The 20,670-nt window shown below is 41.0% G+C and overlaps 2 protein-coding genes across 4 annotated transcripts in view; both read left to right on the forward strand.

Moving 5' to 3' along the window:
* LOC132239675 (ribonuclease 4-like) overlaps positions 1–7,615 on the forward strand; it is a 71,430-nt gene extending 63,815 nt beyond the window's left edge. For both annotated transcript variants that reach the window (XM_059706343.1, XM_059706332.1), the window contains exon 2: positions 6,941–7,615. In XM_059706343.1, the coding sequence (XP_059562326.1) occupies positions 6,958–7,398 (441 nt within the window). In that variant the 5' untranslated portion in view covers positions 6,941–6,957 and the 3' untranslated portion in view covers positions 7,399–7,615. The remainder of the gene's footprint in view (positions 1–6,940) is intronic.
* A 911-nt stretch (positions 7,616–8,526) lies between these two features.
* On the forward strand, positions 8,527–11,837 carry EDDM3B (epididymal protein 3B). Of its 2 annotated transcripts, none has more exons than XM_059706312.1 (2): positions 8,527–9,180; positions 11,164–11,837. In XM_059706312.1, exon 2 carries the CDS (start codon positions 11,190–11,192, stop codon positions 11,631–11,633), a length of 444 nt encoding a protein of 147 aa, XP_059562295.1. In that variant the 5' UTR covers positions 8,527–9,180; positions 11,164–11,189; the 3' UTR covers positions 11,634–11,837. The 2 variants fall into 2 exon arrangements, with proteins under 2 accessions (XP_059562295.1, XP_059562304.1); XM_059706321.1 differs by having other exon boundaries at positions 8,527–9,175.
* The last annotated feature ends 8,833 nt before the right edge of the window (positions 11,838–20,670 follow it).

Here is a 20,670-nt window from a genome sequence, read left to right on the forward strand (position 1 = left end):
AGAGAGGGCAAGATATTGAAAACCTTTTTGAAGAAATAATGACAGAAAACTTCCCCTACCTGGTGAAAGAAATGGACTTACAAGTCCAGGAAGCGCAGAGAACCCCAAACAAAAGGAATCCAAAGAGGACCACACCAAGACACATCATAATTAAAATGCTAAGAGCAAAAGATAAAGAGAGAATCTTAAAAGCAGCAAGAGAAAGACAGTCAGTTACCTACAAGGGAGTACCCATTCGACTGTCAGCTGATTTCTCAACAGAAACCATGCAGGCCAGAAGAGAGTGGCAAGAAATATTCAAAGAGATGAATAGCAAGAACCTGCAACCAAGATTACTTTATCCAGCAAAGCTATCATTCAGAATGGAAGGTCAGATAAAGAGCTTCACGGATAAGAAAAAGCTAAAGGAGTTCATCACCACCAAACCAGCATTATATGAAATGCTGAAAGGTATTCTTTAAGAAGAGGAAGAAGAAAAAGGAACTCTTACCATTTGCCACAGCATGGATGGAACTGGAGAGCGGATAAATACCACAGGATCTCACTCATTTGTGGAATATAATGAACAACATAAACTGATGAACAAGGACTGATCCAGAGACGGAGAGGCATGGATTGGACTGTCGGGCCTTGGTGGGAAGGTAGGGGAGGGTGGGGGCAAGGGGGAAAGATCAACCAAAGGACTTATATGCAAGCATATAGGCCTAACCAATGGACACGGACAACGGGGGGGTGAGGGGATGAGCGGGGTGGCGGGGGGTAAGAGGGTACACATATGTAATATCTTAATCAATAAAAAATATTAAAAATAAAATAAAATAAAATAAAAAAGAGTAATAATGCTGAGAGAGGTAATTAATTTCCCCAAGATCATATAGTTAATGTGGCAGAGCTAAGTCTTTGGGATCACAGTATCAAAAGAAGTTCTTATTGAGAATCAATATCATAGAGTGGAGAGAACCTTTGGGGCAAGCTCTGACCAAAAAGTATATGTTGGGGTAGTTTGGGGATCATTCCATTATCTGTTGAAGCTACAGCCTTAAGATACTCTCATTGATGTCTACATGGGACTTCTGTTGGCAAATATTTGTTGATGTCTTGTTAAATCAATTGGTTATTGTGGCTGAGGCTGTGGATTTGCTCTTGCATGAATAGTTTAGGTCATCCTGTAGCCAGCTGTCTTTCTAAATCATATCTTGGACACAAAGAAGCAGGATTAGAAAATGTAGATAAAACCATGCAAAATCGGAAGTGAACGATTAACCATGCAAGATTAGATTTGGGAAAAATAACCCTAAGTATATTGTTGTGATGAAGCTATTACCCAAGTGCTAAGTGTTCCTTCAGAAATTCTATCCATTAGTCTAAGGATGAGGAGATAATCAAGCATCATTTCTCCCTGCTCTCATATCTCATATATACAGCTATAGGCACTGGTATGTGGTATAGAGCTTTCTAGCTTTTTGTATATAGGCAAAAGGTGGCTGTGACTATAGGAGATAGCATTTTAAAGAATGAAGTTATGTTTGAAACTGGTATGCAGGTCCCTAATCAGCCATTTCAGTCACCCAGACAGTGTGACTTGCTGTCATGAAACAGCATCTTTGAAAACAAAGGACAGTAGTACCCATATACATCACACCAGGACTTCAGCTACGATCAGCCCTTCGACTGCATGTGTAAAAAATGGGTCTGTATGACCCTCACAAAATTGTCCTTTCTGTTTGGGGTTGCTCACTTCCTGTTGAGTCAGAGGTTAATTTTATTTTCTCTAGTACACCGATTTTCAACTGGTATTCCACGAGAATTTTTAAAACATGCAATACCTGACTATTTAGTCAGGAGCACTGACCTCTTTCCCCTTAGATTGTCAAATTAAAAAAATGACAACCAACACAATAGCTGCGTGGTGTGAATGAATCAAAATTATACCTATTTATTTTGTCAGATTGACAAATAATATATTTTTTGGTGTGCTGCAGAATTTTAGTATTTACTTTATGTGTGCCATGAGATGAAAAAGGTTGAAAATCACTGCTCTAGTGAGTCAGCCCTGCCTCATTGCCATGGTCAAGGAGATTCACAGTTCATGAGTTCATAAGGCCAATCCCAGGAGTGACCGTCAGGTGGCAGGATCTAGCTAGCTGGTGTTGGTGAGCAATTTCCACTTCCACTCCTCCCCTATTTCACCCTTAATTAAACTCTTTTGCTAGAGAGAAGCAACTCTGAACATAAATGTCTTCAATATCCTGAATATTTGGGAAGTGGAAACAGAGAGGCTGAAGAAAATGTGGGAAAAGCACTGATTTTAGAGCTAGATAGGTCTGAGTTTTCTTTTCTTGGTCAACAGAAGCAATGTTCTGACACCATATGGCAATGCTTTCATTGTTGTGGGTCTGAAGGTTTTTGTTTAGTTTTTGTGTTGTTGTTTTTAAGCTCTATAAAACATATGTTTATTTTCCACTGTCAAAAGTGCCAACAAGCCCTGACCGGTTTGGCTCAGTGGATAGAGCGTCGGCCTGCGGACTCAAGGGTCCCAGGTTCGATTCCAGTCAGGGGCATGTACCTTGGTTGTGGGCACGTACCCACTAGGGAGTGTGCAGGAGGCAGCTGATTGATGTTTCTAACTCTCTATCCCTCTCCTTTCTTCTCTGTAAAAAAATCAATAAAATATATATTTTTTTAAAAGTGCCAACAAAATGAGTCTGCAATTAGAGACGACAGAAGACTAGCAACAGCTATTGATAAGACAGACACAGTATCAATGATACATGCATGATGATGGAATATATTACCAAGGCCTAGTTTTTAGGTTGTGCATAGAAACATCAAGGAAAAAAAGACAATCCAAGTTCTCTTTTGTGGAGATTGTGCTGTTGAGATTTATTTTATCAGTTAATTCCACAAACCTGGGAAACATCTTCATTCCCTATACCCACTTCATTTCATTTGTTCATTCCCTCATTTTGTTTATTAGTTTACTCAACCAGTATATACTATCTTCAGAACCCTTTGGCTGGATACTCTAATTTTTATTTTGTGAGTTTTTTTATAGGATTAACAAGATTTCCAAAAAGACTTGATTTTAATACCATAAAAAAATATAGCCCCATGAGTGAAAAGGTCAAATAATTAAGAAATACACATGGCCAGTTTTTAAAATAGCCATGGGGGTGTCAAGTAAGCATAGGGAATATAGTCAATAGCATTGTAATAACTATGTATGGTGTCAAATGGGTACTAGGCTTATGGAGAGACCACTTTGTAAGATATATAAATGTCTAATCACTACGTGGTACACCAGAACTAATATAATATTACCAGTGGCCCAGTGCATGAAATTCGTGCACACTAAAAGGGAATTAATTAGAGGAAATATTTTAATATTGCTATTTGCCCTTTCTCTATAATAGAAGTGTCAGAGATGAAAGAAAATTAGTAAAATGTATATAAAATAATATATAAATTTATTAGTAAATAAATAATAGCAAAATGATATAATAACAACAAAGACATGATATTAAAAAAACAAAAACATGATATAAAAACAACAAAAACATGATATAAAAACAACAGTGATACAAAAATGACTGATAAATTGACTAAACTTATTCTAATATCTCCCTTATACCACATTAAGAGTGAAAACACTTACAGAGTGCTTGACTAATTTCCCTTGTGATGAAGTATTTACAACTTTAACTTTAACGTCACATGCTCTTTGAACTCAAGAGAACATATAACTGACCATGTCCAAAAACATGGGTTCAGGTAGGAATATTCCTACTCTGTCTAGAGTTTGTCCTTGTGATTTATAAATAGTCATCGCAAATTCTGGCACCATGGGAAACTGTTGTCGAATTAATTTAAATGGGAGGTCAGTGTCAGATGGGGACAAATCAATTTTTGGAATCAGAACAACCTCTCCCTTCTCCCTCTGCAGATCCTGTTAATACATCAGCTTTGATAATGTTAGGTCATAATCTTTTGATAATAAATCTAGTAACATTACAAAGACCCCATTTACTATTAAGATTTCTCAGTAGCATGATGTTTGCACCCACTTTCAATTTTAATTTATGACATGGCATTCCCAAAGGAGTGATACTATTAAGAAATTCAATGGGAAAATTTTCCTTTACATCATCTGTTGAATCAATGGAATCATCACTCAATTATGTGTGAAAATCTCCATTGAATATATCCAAATTTTCTTCATTTTATTTTTGAATGTGCTCATTTCTTGGATAAAGAATTGCATGTTTAGATATCTTTTTAATATTATCTATAGATATACTATTTCCAATAGTAGCTTCAATAATAGATCCATTACAAATCATTTCACAGGGGATTTCAATAATATCCATTCCTAAATGAAAACTGCTATCAAGTTTGCCATCTCCAAGTTTTACTAACCATCAACACTAATAAAACAGAAAAATGGTAATTGGTGTACGAGCTACCCTTTTCATTGGCTAATCAGGGCTATATGCAAATTAACTGCCAACTAAGATTGGCAGTTAACTGTCAACAAGATGGCGGTTAATTTGCATATGTAGGCACAATGCAGGGAGGCGAAAGGGAAAGCAGGAAGAAGCTCCCTGCCACTGACAGTGATCAGAAACCCAGGGGGGAGCTAAGAGCTGGGAAACCCTGGGGCCGCCTTTGCCCTGCCCCCCAGCCATGATCGGAGAATCAGGTGCCTTTTCCACCCTGGCCAGTGATAGCAGGAAGTAGGGGTGGAGCCAGCGATGGGAACTGGGCACGGTCGAAGCTGGCAGTCCCGGGAGCTAGGGGTCCCTTGCCTGGGCCTAAAGCGGAGCCCACAATCGCGGGGCCGCTGCAGCTGCGAGTCCCCGCTGCCCGGGCCGGACGCCTCAGCCAGAGGCATCAGGCCTGGGCAAGGGGCCGATCCTGCGATTGGAGGGTGATGGGGGTCAACGCCTGAGGGCTCCCAGTATGTGAGAGGGGGCAGGCTGGGCTGAGGGACACTCCACCCCACACACACCCAGTGCACGAATTTCGTGCACCGGGCCCCTAGTTCACTATAAGCAGAATCCTCTGATCTCATATTTGTTTTAAGAGACAACTTTCTGAAACATCCCCAAACATTGCAGTACTTTAAACTCGTTTGTACTATGGCTGATTACATAGCATGCGGCAAAATACTGAGACATTGTCGAAAATCCCCTCCAAGAAGGAGAACTTTCTCATCAAATGCAACATCCAAATTCCTAATTTCTCTTAGTAATGGCATTTATAGCATGTCTGGATGCCATGGTGCATTCATCAATAATAAGACATTTGGCCTTTTTAATGGTTTTAGCTACTTCACTATTTATATCGAGTCTAGAAATTGAAGTTTCATTTAATGGAATTGGTAATTTATATTGGGAATGAAAGGTTCTTCCACCAAGAAGTAAATTTGCAGCAACTCCTATAGACGCTGTGGGTAAAACAGTACCACCATGACCTCTAATACAATGTATTAAAACTTTATAAAGGTGTTTTTCCACTATCACCTGGACCATCCAAGAAAAAGCATTTGGGGTGTACAGTTTGATCTTTGATGGCTGAAGTTATAGTCTGAAAGGCTGCCAACTGTTCATCACTCAGAGAATTTATCAAAACCCCTGACTGTCACCCTAACCGGTTTGGCTCAGTGGATAGAGGGTCAGCCTGCGCACTGAAAGATCCCAAGTTCGATTCCGATCAAGGGCATGTACCTTGGTTGCAGGCACATCCCCAGTAGGAGGTGTGCAGGAGGCAGCTAATTGATATTTCTCTCTCATCAATGTTTCTAGCTCTCTATCCCTCTCCCTTCATCTCAGTAAAAAATCAATAAAATATATTTTTTAAAAAACCTCTGCTTGTTGTCGCTCATATGATTCATCACATATATTTGTGTTCATTAATGAAAGATAGTCCAGAAGTTTGAAATGTGAACATTTCATTCCATGTAATGTGAATACCTCTTGAATTTCATTAAGTGCATGCATTTACACAGTTTATACAGGCACCTTCACTTTGGTGTAATTTCCAACAAAAATCTTCAATAAAATGAGATTTATTCTCATCCCATAATTTGTCTGCATCAGAAGGACATCCAAACACACATATGTATGCAAAAAGTCCCACTAGCTCTTGCCTGCATGTGCCTCCGTCGGGAGTGGCCTCCACCTCCGAGGCAGCGTGATGTTAGCGCTGGGCAGGCCTGCACTCGCCTCTGCTGGGGGCAGAAGTCCCCACCCCCATCCCCGCCCATCAGCTCCTCTGTGCACATAGCCCATTGACTGGTCATGACTGGGACACTGTTAGGACCAATTAACATATTACCTCTTTATATATATAGATACATCAACTGTAATTGGAAAAAAAATACTTAATTTAAAAAAATAGACTCATGAAAGGAAAGGCTAACCCCAAATGTTACTCTATCCTTTTTCCACACCTTCCTCAATTCCCAGATGTCAGGAATTAAAACCAGTTCATAAACTCTCATTGGCATATCCTGTCTGTACAAACTTTTGGGAATCAGAGTCTCCAGGGAACCAAACAATCTCCAAAGATCACATGACTAGAAAATTTCCTCAAGAGACAGACAACTCCAGTTTCATTTAGATCTGCCTTTTCTCCCTTTTCACACCCTGACCATACAGGACACATACACCTGGACATCCAGCCCGTCAGTCTCTGCCCTTAGTCATTGTACTGGCTACAGCACCGTCTCTCTATAAGAGAAAAGCTCTTGCTTGCAGAGAAGATCCTGTTTGCAAACTTTTTACTCTTGGGGAAGCAGTGATGACAAAAGTTGTGAGCAGAGAAGTGAAGAGGAAGAGTAGACTATTGAGTTGAGGAAATATCAGCTTGCCATTCTCAACTCCTCTCTCTGATGCCCATTTCTTACCTTCCTTTCTCCTACCTCTTGGTTTCTCTCCAGGCACTTCCAAGGTAGTGATGGCTCTCCAGAAGACCCTTTCATTGCTTCTGTTCTCGCTACTGACCCTGCTGGGGCTGGGGCTGGTGCAGCCCTCCTATGGCCAGCCCATGTACCAACGATTCCTGCGGCAACATGTGGATCCTACAGTGACAGGTGGCGACGTTAAATACTGTAACTTGATGATGCAAAGACGGAGGATGACTCAGTTTCGTTGCAAGCAGTTCAACACCTTCATCCATGAAGACATCTGGAACATTCGTAGCATCTGCAGCACCACCAACATCCAGTGCAAGAATGGCAAGATGAACTGCCATGAGGGTGTAGTGAGTGTTACAGATTGCAGAGATACAGGAAGTTCCCCAGCCCCCAACTGCAGATATGGGGCCAGGGCCAGCACTAGGCGTGTTGTCATTGCCTGTGAGGGTAACCCCCCGGTGCCTGTGCACTTTGACAGATAGATACTACCCTGAAGGGGGTATGGACCTGTGGTTGGCCTTTAGCTTACTCCTTGAATAGCAATGAGTAATGCATTTGAGCTGTCTCAGGTTCTGTCTTCTCTGGTTATGTCTACTTCTTTTTCTCTATATAACCAATTCTCTTAAATGTATCAAAGAGAAATGGAGGCATAAACCTAATTTGGGTGTGGGCTTTTCTATAATAAACTTTTCAGTAAATTCTTCTGCTTCCTTTTATAATACTGGTCAGCTTAACCCTCTCACATCCTATCCTCTGGAATGTAGTCATTATATGTATGATAGAGCATTTCAAGGATTTTAAGGTGCTTCCATCTCAGTTATCTCATTTTAATACCATTACACCCTGTAATTGTTGATGTCACTACATATATGGCCCCAAATTAAAGGATTTGCTGAAGAACATGAAGTTAGTGGAAATGCTGAAGCAAAATAATCCACTTCAACTGGCTACTAATCCAGGACTTTTTCTACTTCATCACAAGGAGTGTTTTGAAAGTATCTGCTTTCTGGTATTCCCAGCAGTCAGCTGGTGGGGGAAGCATTAAAAATTTGGAAATATGAACTGGCAAAATGAGAGCTCTGTCTGTAATTTGGCAACCTTGTTATGTTTGGGTCTAATAAGATTATGATACAAAGAATATTTTTTCTCTTCCCAAACTTTTCTATCACTGTAGCAAGTCAGAGTATTAACAATGCACCAGACTAGATCATTAAGACTCATTCACTCTTCCTGACTGGAAAGATTTTTCATGTTTTCCGTTTAATAAAGAACTCAAGCCCAGCCAGCATGGCTCAGTGGTTGAGCATCGATCTATGAGCCAGGAGATCAACAGTTCAATTCCAGGTCAGGGCACATGCTGGGTTGCAGGCCAGTCCCCCTTGTGGGGCATGCAGGAGGCAACCAGTCAGTGATTCTCTCTCATCATTGATGTTTCTATTTCTCTTCCTCTCTGAAATCAATTAAAATATATTTTAAACAAAAACTTAAACTACAGATATCTGTGAAGATGGTGCTATTGTTCTTCTGTGGGATTTTTTTTCTTCTACCCTCTTATTTTCTAGTTTATAAACATGCACCAACACCTTAATACCCTCAAAAACTGGTCCATGAAAAAAAAAAAAAGCCTATAGGATCTATGACCAGGATACAGAAACATCTGTGTTATTTACTAAAGACAATTCTCACACCCCTCCCTTCTCCTTTTGAATATTTTGAAACAAATTGGGGAACAGAGATGTATGAAGACACCAGCAGCTAAAGAAGGGAAGTATGTATCTAAGAGTGTGTGTGCGCACATGTGTATATGTGTGTGTGTGTGCGTTTGCGTGTGTGTGTGTGTGTGTGTGTGTGTGTGTGTGTGTGTGTGTGAAAGGACTAAACTGAAAATACTTAAATTATAGCAGATATACATTGTTTATATTTAAGGTATGCAACCTGATTCAGTATACATATGCATTGTGAAAGAATCACTACAATCAAGCTAATGTGACTCCATTTTGGACTGTTTGCACCTCCATTCTTTTCAGCACTACTGAACATCGTAGCTTAGCCCAGCCAGTTTCTACTGAATGCATATTGCTTTCACACCATTGTAAAGTCAAAAAATCATAAGCATGAAAAATCATGAATAAAAGTGTGAGTCATATTTGTTAAGCCATGACACCAACAAAAACTTAATAAATAACCAAATTTCACTTTCAGCCTTTTCCAGAGATGGAATTATAAACCATTTAATTTGGAATTTCCTGATCAGCACTGGTAAGGTAATCTGCCTGATATGACCCCCTGCCTTCCCCTAAATGAAGATCTTCTGCTTAAAATAATCCAGTCTTTAAGTACACAGTCCCACTGTCTTTCTGCCTATAAAAACCTTCCATTTGGTACAACTCACCAAAGCACCTTTCTAGTTGCTAGATTGCATGCTGCCCAATTCCTGAATTGCTTAATACAGCCAATTAGATCTTCAAACTTACTTGGTTGAATTTTGTTCTTTAACTCCTGTCCCCAGGGCCTTGCCATTCCTTTGTACCCAGAAGACTGTCTTTGATGTATGACCCCTTTGCTCCAGGCTCTTCTCAGAGTGACCCCCAGTGTTCTAGATGAGGAGATAAACAGGTGCACAGAGTAAGGCTGTCCCCCCTTCCCCCTCCACCACTGCCAATCAGTTGGAACACTGCCCCTCCCACATATATTCCTTTCTTCACTGCCTCAGACTTCTTAGCTCTAAGAAAAGGGAAAGGACATTGACTCTGCTCTTTAGATTCACACACTAATCCCCACGGACCTGTGAAGGTGAGTATGGAATCTGAATAGGGCAAGTTAGAGTTAGGAGGGTTGGTAGTGAGCATGGCTGGGGGAAAGGCCCAGGAACACTGGAAGGGGCTTGCTTGACCTTCTAGGTGGTAGAGTTGAGAATGCAGTGATCTGAATTTAACTCAGCATTAATCTAATTCACACCTCCCTTCCTCCCCAATATTTTCAAGCATAATACATTGAAGCAGCTTAAATCTTGGTCTTGTCATCCTGTTTAGGCCATTTGAGCTAGGGATAAGGTGGCACCAATGAGAACCTGCCTATCCTTTGTTCTGTGCCTGACAGAGCACTGGAGACCCTCAAAAGTGCTGTCACACAAATCCCATTAGACTCTCACAGGTCATAAGGGAGCTACTATTAGGCTCATTTGAGGACACCGATTCTGAGATACTGAGAATCAGGTTAGAGTTTCTGTAGGGCCAGGTTAACTCCTTGTGCTAACCGAGGACAGGGAGCTGGTTTAAAGGGGAGACTTTTTCAAACATCTCTAGGCCCTGATTTTGACCAGAGTAGCTCCTGTGAGGGCAGTTTTGATCTTGGTATTTGGTTGCTTAGAACACTGTTTCAAAACTGCATTTTCTTTATGATGGTATTCTTAATGGCAAATCAAGATCATTCAGCATGATGATAATTAGGAAAATGGCCTCAGAGAAGGCAAGTGGGCAGTCAGAAGTGCTACCATGTTTCAGGCAGGCATTGGGGAAGTGCTATGAGGAAGTCAAGATGAGATAAGCACCACTTGAAGAATCAGTTTTAATTGCAGCCTGGGATTTCAGAGAGCCAAAGCTTCCTGCTTGGAAAATGTTTCCCAAGTCTACTCATCTTCTACATTCCCTTAAAGTAGTAGTTCTCAACCTGAGGGTCGCGACCCCTTTAGGGGTCGAATGACCCTTTCACGTGGGTCGCCTAAGACCATCGGAAAACACATACATAATTACATATTGTTTTTTTGATTAATCATTATGCTTTAATTATGTTCAATTTGTAACAATGCAATTGGGGGTCACCACAATGTGAGGAACTGTATTAAAGGGTCGCAGCATTAGGAAGGTTGAGAACCACTGCCTTAAAGGGTGACAATCTTTTCTACTTCACAGACATAAAATTTAAAATAACATTCTCTTTCAGACACACTTTCTTATGAGAACCCATCTGGACTGTAAAACAGAGCTAGCTAGAATGCTCCTTGTTTTGGGTAAAGAGGTGTTTGGAATTCTCAAAATAAACTTCATCTATTTTCTACAATTTTGTGCTTGTCTCACTCAGGCTCTAGCATATTTTCAGTTCTTGAAAATGTTATTATCTAATGACATTTATCATCTTCTAGTTTGGAACCAAATGGTAAAAATGAGCCTAAATATCTACAATGGAATTTTAAGGTGGAGCTCAGCTCAGGGCAGTGTTGCAATTATGTTTTCCTCTCTTCCATGTAGACCCACAGGTGATCCTGGTGACTGAGATGTCCTCCTCTCTGAAGATCCCAGGTCCTCTCTTGTTCCTCCTGTTCCCCTTGTGTGGGCTCCATGTACACAGCCAGAATCTTTCCTGGAGGGAATTCATGAAACAGCACCACCTGAGCACAAGCTGGGAATTCAATGAGTACAGATGCAATGATCTCATGAGAGAAAGAGAAGCTCCAAAAGACAGGAACTATCACATCTTCATCTATACCTTCTGGCACAAAATCGAGCACATATGCATCAGGAACTGGAGAGATCGCTACAGAAATGTATATATATGGGCCCAGTATCCCTTCAAAATAATCAAGTGTTACCAGAGGAATAACAAAAAGGGCTACAAAGAGCACAGGAGTTACAGCTACATTGAATTCCATTGTGGTATGAACGGGTTTGTTGATAGCATAGAGGACATCCGGTTGTTAGAGGTTATCAGTAGCCTCTAACCACATGCCCTGGTTTTAGTAGAGTGACGAGTGTTTCCCAAGTGGTGGGCCCTTCCCACATGAATAGCCCTTACTAATCACTACTTTGCATTTATGTGCCAATGTTTTCCAACCACTTAGAGTTATGTATCACATGGTTTCTTAATATCACAAATTTATCTATGTTGGTTCTCTGCCTGGAATACCCTTCTGTTGTCATTTACCTGCTCTATTATATATATATAATATAATATATGAGGCCCAATGCACAAAATTCTTGCAGGGGCTCAGCCCTCGCAGCCTTGGCTTTGTCCGGAATGTCTGTTCTAATTAGCATATTATGCTTTTATTATTATCAATAATAATAATAGTATATATAATAGTATATATTCTGAATCATATGCTGAATCATATATGCATATATATGCATATATATCCTATATAATAAAGAGGTAATATGCAAATTGACCCCCACACCCTCACATCACAAGATGGCTACCCCCACATTGTCACAAGATGACCGGCAGGGGAGGGCAGTTGGGGGGGACCGGGCCTACAGGGGAGGGTCATTGGGGGCGATCGGGCAGGCAGGAAAGCAGTTAGGTATCAATCAGGCCAGCAAGGCAATGTTAGGGGGTGATCAGGCTGGCAGGCAGAAGTGGTTACAAGCAATCAGGCAGGCAGGCAGACGAGTGGTTAGGTGCCAACAGTCCCAGATTATGAGAGGGATTTCCTAAACCAGCAGTCAGACATCCCCTGAGGGGTCCCAGATTGGAGAGGGTGCAGGCTGGACTGAGGAACAACGCCCCCCCCCCAGTGCACAAATTTCATGCACCGGTTATATCTATATGATTCAGCTCACATGGCATCTCTTTTTCACTAACCCAGGAATTTTCCTGGTATTGATTTCTTATACCTACCCAAGCTGAATGATCCTCCCTTCACAATAAATTATATCATTCCAATGTGTGTGACATTTATATATGTTATATGTGCAGAGTATGTGTGGTGATTGGTATAAGTATTATATATAGATTATACTTGGATGAGATTTTGCTGTGTGTAGTTTAAGGTGTTATATGTGTGTAATATGCTTATGCATATGATGAGAATGTGAATGTTTATGTACTAGTTGGGGAAAAGTTGTGACGCAGCCATTGGTTGCGTTGACATGCTGAACTTCACTCAGCTTGGGAATGTGGGGATGGGCAGAGCTGATTTAGTATAACATGTACTATGGTCCTAGCTCATAGTGTGTGCTCTGTCTACATTGGTCTTCTTCCTTTCCCATCTTTTGGCTTGGTACTTTCTTTTTTACTTAGATAAAATCAACATCACAAGTGCCCATCAATCATCTCTTCTCCCTGCCTTCAGAAGATAGAGATTTCTAATATAGAAACACAGGCTGTCATCGGTATGAAAGCTATAAATTCCCAGGATTATAAACAACCTTCCCCATCAGCTAAGGAATGACGGGGATTCCTACTGGACTCATTTACTAAGAATATCACTAAGGCCCGGCTGCTGTTGCTCAGTGGTTGGTTGTGGACCCATGAACCATGAGTTCATGGTTCGATTCCCGCTCACACGCCAGGGTTTCAGGTTTGATTCCCAGTAGATGGCCTGCATGAGGCAGCCAATCAATGATTCTCTATCATCATTGATGTTTCTATTTCTCTCTTACTTTCCCCTCCTCTCTCTCTAAAATCAATAAAAACATATTTTTAAAAAATATCTCTAAGGAAGCAAATGCAATTTAGCTGGGATAAGGCAGTAATTTCTTGAGAAATAATACACTCTGCAGAAGATATTAGCACAATTGAGTTTATCTGATAATAATCATTTTCACTTGGCAGAGAAATAGGGTGGGGTTGGCAACTCTTCTTAGTAATGAGGCTCCAGACTTAAATTTTGTTGTAAGAAAGAGGAAGTAAATTGGGGGATGAAATGTTGAGGGCACAGGAAGTATAGTCCACTAGAATTCTGTTTGCTAAGTGAGGGAGAGAGATACAGAGTAAGAGAAATATTCGCTTCATGTAACTTTGCCTAAGGCAGGTATGGGGAGAAGACATACCAAACATTAAAGCATAGTACCTTGTGTTCTTTAGCCTCCTGTATTATGGAATGATTCCAGCCTTGAAACAATTACAGAAAAGGCCATGGTATTAACATTTCAACCAGGTGACTGCACACCTGCCTGTAACTCAGATCTCAATGAATAATCAATAAATGTAGCTTGGTCATCATGTTTCAAGGACAGCTCCTCAACTTTGCAGTTTTTCAGTGCACCTGGGGATGAGCAGACACCTGGGAGATGATGATCTATAGTATAGGTCGGCAATCTATAGGTCCAGTGGTTGGCAAACTCATTAGTCAACAGAGCCAAATATCAACAGTACAATTGAAATTTCTTTTGAGAGCCAAATTTTTTAAACTTAAACTATATAGGTAGGTACATTGTTATTAACTTAGTTAGGGTACTCCTAAGGCTTAGGAAGAGCCACACTCAAGGGGCCAAAGAGCCGCATGTGGCTCACAAGCCGCAGTTTGCCGACCACAGACCTATGCCAACCAAACTCACAAGAGACTAGTGTCAACCCAGTAGTTCTTCCTCAATGATCAGTTCACGTATGGAGAATACTGATTTTTTTTTCTCATTTGATAAATTCTGTTTCAAAATGTACTGGCATATTTTGGGGTGACATATTCTGGTCTCCTATAGGGGAGTTTCACAAATACCTCATTTAAAAAACTCTTTAAAAGATGCTTTTATGAAAGGGTGAAAAGATGTTGGTTCAAAACAGGAAGAAAATGTATTTAAGTGTATTTAGTATAAATAGCATGTGTTGTTGTTTCTTGAGCATTCTCATATCCACTTACCCCCATTTGGATAGTTGCATATTCACTTCCCTTAGGGAATTATCCTTTCCCTTTCCATGTGCAGTTTGGTGAGGCTGTCCATCCAGGTTTCCAATGTCCTCTACAGAGCCAAGTGAGGATCATGAGAATCAAGCAAAGCTAACTGGACACTCTTGTAGAAGACTAGAATATACCACCCTAACGTATGCCCCTTTGGCTTAAGAATTATTCTGAGAAACAGCAGACAAAGGAGAAGTTCTGAAAGCAGAGTATAAGTTACTCATCTGTGAATTAAAAAAAAGAGGGTCTATGGAGAGTAAACTCCTATGGTGATCTGATCATAAATTCCTAACTGGGAAGATCATGGTGGGTAGTCAGCCGCAGGCATTAACTGTTTAGTAAAAAGTCACTTATGTAAGCCCTGTCCATTTGTGTGTGTGTGCATCTACCTTTGAAATAAGCAGTAACACCCTCAAGAAGGCACATAATCTTGTTAACTATCCTGTAATCCAATCACCACCTTGTTTTCTCTCACCTCTTCCTTATTTTCCTTTCTTAATTGCAAATGCATAAAGGAAGCTGTTATTCTCCAGATATTTGAGTTCTTGTTCCCCGGCATATGTTTTCAATTTGGCTAAATAAAATAAAAATTCTCCACAGGTTTGGATGTTTATTTTGTAGACACTTTTGCAGGGTAATTTAGTTACAAATTATATATATAATTTGTATTTGTAAGGGTGTTTCCCTCTCTGTACCAAGAAGAAAAAGATGACTCTAAGTCACAATAAACTCTTATTAATGGAGAATGCAGAGTTACATTAAAAAAAAATCCTAGTCTGCTGAAACCGGCTTGGCTCAGTGGATAAAGCATCGGCCTGCGGACTGAAAGGTCCGAGGTTCGATTCCGGTCAAGGGCGTGTACCTGGGTTGCGGGCACATCCCCAGTGGGAGATGTGCAGGAGGCAGCTGATCAATGTTTCTCTCTCATCGATGTTTCTGACTTTCTATCTCTCTCCCTTCCTCTCTGTGAAAAATCAATAAAATATATTTTTTTTAAAAATCCTAGTTTACTGTGCTTTTTCTTTGTCACTGATGCTATTCCAGGCCTATACTAGATATCAGCCTCTCCCTCAATCACTGACTAATTATGAACATCTCTACATCCCACCTAAGCATGAAGACGCTACATAAGAATGAAATCAGCCTCCATCAACCCCAGTTTACAGAAACGTCAGCTAACAGGGGAGGGGGGAATGCTGGGATGTTAGGCATATTTTCTACTTTTCCCCTGGGCTCAGTACTTTTCCATTTTACCCCATTTGGGGCTCCCGCCCTCCCTGCGGTTTTCCTGTTATTCTCATTTCAGATTTTGCAAGATATGACTAATGGCTTCCAGTTTCCAGTAAACAACCTACACTCAGCCTCCCACCAACAACTAGTCCAAACAGTTGCTCTGACCTGCACAGGAGATATAAATGTCCCACACTCCCTACTCTTGGTTGCTGACACTGACACATTGGTCTCAGCCTGCTGTGAGAGAATACAATAAAATTGCTTAACTCTCTGGGCCTGGCTCCGGTCAACGCAAACCTAATAGCATAACTTGCCTCTCCCACAGTCTGCTTCCTTTATTTTAGCTGAAGATGGTATGCAACTCCAAGTTTTAGCAACATCTTTGAGTTACTCATCTTTGAGTTTTTCTCATGTGTGTATGAGACAGCCATGCTAATAACTTTGTTTTTCTCTCGTTAATCTGTCTTTTGTTACAGAGGCTTTATCTGAGAACCTAAAAGGACAAAAAACAAAGACTTTTTTTCTCCCCTACACTGTCCTCAGAGTTTGAATTTCAAGTAGTGATATAAGGTTAAAAAAAAAACAATTTAAAGTGGATTTATGCCCATTAAGCCCTGATCTTCAGTTTACCTAAACTTATTGGGTTCCAGGTATTTCCAAAGACCAATTCTGCTATATTTTTTTCATATTGTAATTTTTCCCACATTCTTCCAATAAATCCCCACCCTACTCTCACCACCATTTACACTTTTTCCCCCTTAAGTTACCTCAAATTGCTTGTTTGCTTGCAACCAAAACACTAATGAATAAAATTAATTCGCAACATTTGTGATCTTCATGATCACCAGCATGATTATGCCGTCCAAATTTTGGAATTTTTCATGTATACTAGATGCATATCCTACAAGAAATATCAACTTTCTTTAGTATAGCATATAATCTCTTCCATTATCTGACTTCTGCTCACCTCTATGGTCTCATATCCTATCATTCACTTCACTTTTCTTTTAACAGCAGTCATACCTAGCCACTTACAGATCTAGGAATATACCATCACACATTTCAGCCACTGAAACTCTTTCCTTACTTATTGCTACTGTCCTATGTTTATATCTCAATTTAGTTCCATGACTATTGAGAAGCCTGTAAGTTCCAATTCATGGTGATCCCTCCCACCTTTTAAAAAACAAAATTCAATGGAATAAATTTGAAGACCTAATTGGCTTTATTACACAATTCATAAATCTGACAGCATCACATCTAGCAATTAGAAGGGTGCTCTGAGGGGTTGTACAAAATGGAAGGTTTATAGGAAGCAGGATAGGCAACAAAGCTAGTAATGAAAGAAAAGAAAGAATTATTTTGGGTCTGGAACAACTTTTCTTTGGGAGAAGGAAAGGGGGGGGGATTTATTATGTAGAATAGAGGCCCAGTGCACAGATTCATGCACCAGTGGGGTCCCTCGGCCTGGCCTGTGGGGATCAGGCCGAAACTGGCTCTCCAACATCCCCCAAGGGGTCCTGGATTGCGAGAGGGTGCAGGACAGGCCAAGAAACCCCACTGATGCACAATTGGGGCCAGGGAGGGAACACAGGAGGGCTCCAGGGCGTGTTCAGCCCATCTTGCCCAGTCCCAATCTGCTGGACCCCAGCAGCAAGCTAACCTACCAGCCAGAGCATCTGCCCCCTTGTGGTCAGTGCATGTCATAGCAATGGTCAAACAAAAGGTCGAACACTTAGCACGTTAGGCTTTTATTATATAGAACTAGAGGCCCGGTGCACAAAAATTTGTGCACTCGGGGGGGGGTCCCTCAGCCCTGCCTGTGCCCTCTCGCAGTCTGGGACCCCTTGGGGGATGTCCACCTGCTGGCTTAGGCCCGTTCCCCAGGGGATCGGGCCTAAGCTGGCAGTCAGACATCCCTTTGGCAGCCCGGGAGTCCTCAGGGGATGTCCACTTGCCAGCAGGGAGCAGACCTAAGCTGCAGTCAGATATCCTTAGCCCTGCTGAGGATGCGGGAGAGGCTCCTGCAACCACCGCTGTACTGGCAGCCATCAGCCTGGCTTGTGGCTGAGGAGAGCTCCCACTGTGGGAGCACACTGACCACCAAGGGGCAGCTTCTGCATTGAGCATCTGCCCCCTGGTGGTCAGTGTGTGTGATAGTGACCAGTCATTCCCAATCATTCTGATTTTAGGGTCAGTTTGTATATTATCCTTTTATTATATAGGATAAAGGCCTGGTGCACGGGTGGGGGCCAGATGGTTTGACCTGAAGGGTATCCCGGATCAGGGTGGGGTTCCCGCTGGGGTGCCTGGCCAGCCTGGGTGAGGGGCTGATGGCCGTTTTCAGGCTGGCCACATCCCCTTGTGACCCAAGCTCCCAGCCTCTCCTTTTCTTCTTCTTTTTTTTTCTAGGATTTATTTATCTTCTATAATTGAAACTTTGTAGCCTTGAGCAGAGCCCAGGGCCGGCCAGGGCAGGTGGGAAGCTTGGCTTCCTCCATCGCTGGGGGCAACCCAAGCCTCCTGCTTGCTCCAGCTCCCTGGCCACCACCATCTTAGTTGGATTAATTTGCATATTCTCTCCTGAGTGGCTTGTGGGCATGGCTTGTGGGCATGGCTTGAGTGTGACAGAGGAATGGTTAATTTGCATGTTTCCCTTTTATTATATAGGATTGTCTCTTCCTTCTATGGGGTATAGAGAGAGCCTACTAGACAGATTACTTTACTGGGCATGACCAAAAAATTCCACACTGGTTGATTAAGACTATGCTTATGGGACAAGTTAAAATTACAATTAGATCAGGTATTAAACCTATATTTGGTATTGTTTAAAAAAAAGAAAGAAAGAAAGAAAGAAAGAAATACCCCATAGGCCCAAAATGGCATAAAAGCCTATGATAAAAAAAACTCAAATTCTTCCTATGAACTGTAGGGGAAGAAAAAGTTTTTTCTTTGACTGTCTTTGGGTCCCTGGCTGGTTCTAAAAATTAAACTGACAAAGACAGATCAATAGAAAAAAATGTACAAATTTTATTAAATTTTTACATGTAGATGGGAAACTTCATGAGAGAATAAAGGCCCAAAGAAGTGACAAAGCAGGAACATTTTATACCTTTTAGGAAAAAAATAAATAAATTTGTGAAAATTTGACAAAACAAAGGGGTTTGGTCCATAGGTAGTAAATGGTAAAAATAAGGGTTAGTTAGGCAATCTGGTGCCTTCTCTGGGCTGATTAAGAGTCTGTCTTCACTAATATAATTTATTTCCTGCTTTTAGGCTGAAAAGGGAGGTTCAGGAGCTTTTTTAGCATTTACTGATTTTTAATTGCCTTCAGCACAAAATAATGTTTATATCAAAGAGCCATATTTTGGGGTGACATATTCTGGTTTCCTTCAGCATAAACGTAAAATATCTCTCCATTTATTTCCACCTATTTTGATTTCTTCTATCAAAGTTTTATAGCTTTCCTCATAGTGATCTTGTACATATTTTATTAGATTTATACCTAAGTATTTCATTTTTCTTTAGTGCTAACGTAAATATCTGTGGGGGGTTTTAAATTTCAAATTCCAATTGTTCATTGTTGATATATAAGAAAGCAATTGATTTTCATATATTAACCTTGTCTCCTGCAACTTTGTTATAAATAGACAACATTTTTACCTTGTAGATAATCAAAGTCATTAAAAGCATTATGATCCATAACCAGTTTGGCTCAGTGGATAGAGCATTAGCCCGAGGACTGAAGGGTCTGAAGGGTCTCAGAGCGTGTGCATGAGGCAATCAATTGATGTGTTTCTCTCGTGTCAATATTCCTCTCTCTCTCTCTCTCTCTCTCTCTCTCTCTCTCTCTCTCTCTCTCCCTCCCTCTCCCTTCTACTCTCTCTGAAAACAAATAGAAAAATATCCTTGGGTGGGTATTAACAACAATAATAAAAAAGTATTAGGCAAGAGTATTCCACTATTATTTTAGGTTGAAGGGACTAATCTTCAGGTAATATGTAGAATACGTTGTGTGGATGAAAGGGGCCACATATTAACCTGGCAAGCTAAGGGAAGGGCTGCATGGCAGTCTTGCAAATTCTAAGACCTAAAGTAACCACAAGGATGGTCTGAAATTAAACTTTAACTAAAAGCAGTTATGGTGGGTAGTCACTTCCTAGGCCGATATCTTCCATGACAAGGTCAACCTTTACCTTAACTCAGTGGTTCTCAACCTTCCTAATGCTGTGACCCTTTAATACAATTCCTCATATTGTGGTGACCCCCAATTTCATTGTTACAAATTGAACATAATTAAAGCATAGTGATTAATCACAAAAACAATATGTAATTATATATGTGTTTTCTGATGGTCTTAGGCGACCCCTGTGAAAGGGTCGTTCGACCCCCAAAGGGGTCGCGACCCACAGGTTGAGAACTGCTGCCTTAACTGAACCTATCTGTCTCTTTGCATCTATGATAACACATCATTGAATGTCAAGGTAACTTGTAACTTCCCTTTTCTCTGGACCCCTCAAGGCACAACCAAATGCCCTGGGTACCAGGACAGATGCTCTTGCAGAATTTACCAGGCAGCTGAAAAACACATAACAGGTACTCAGAAGATTCAGGAAAAAACCTTTATTTGTAGAAGTACTAGCATGGTGACTCAGGGGAGTCCATTTCCAAAGCCTGAGTGATGAATATGGACAAAGCTTTCTCTTTATACCTTAGTTTCTTTGTCCCCCAAATATGGATTAGGCTTCTGGACTTTTCACAGGCTTTGCATCCCCCCATGAATTGGGATGGGGGAAGTGAGATTACACTCAGAGGCTTGTCCTGTCTGGCATCAGAGCTGCCAACCCCTCTGGAGGTTGTATATGGATCATGGTTTATGGCCTCTGTAAAATGGAAGTATTCCAGG

Source organism: Myotis daubentonii, chromosome 1 (genome assembly GCF_963259705.1).
Source record: "Myotis daubentonii chromosome 1, mMyoDau2.1, whole genome shotgun sequence".
Classification (NCBI taxonomy): Eukaryota; Metazoa; Chordata; class Mammalia; order Chiroptera; family Vespertilionidae; genus Myotis; species Myotis daubentonii.

Bases quoted from the DNA above. Each gene is read 5' to 3' on its own strand.
- EDDM3B (XM_059706312.1), top strand. From the start codon at position 11,190: ATGTCCTCCTCTCTGAAGATCCCAGGTCCTCTCTTGTTCCTCCTGTTC.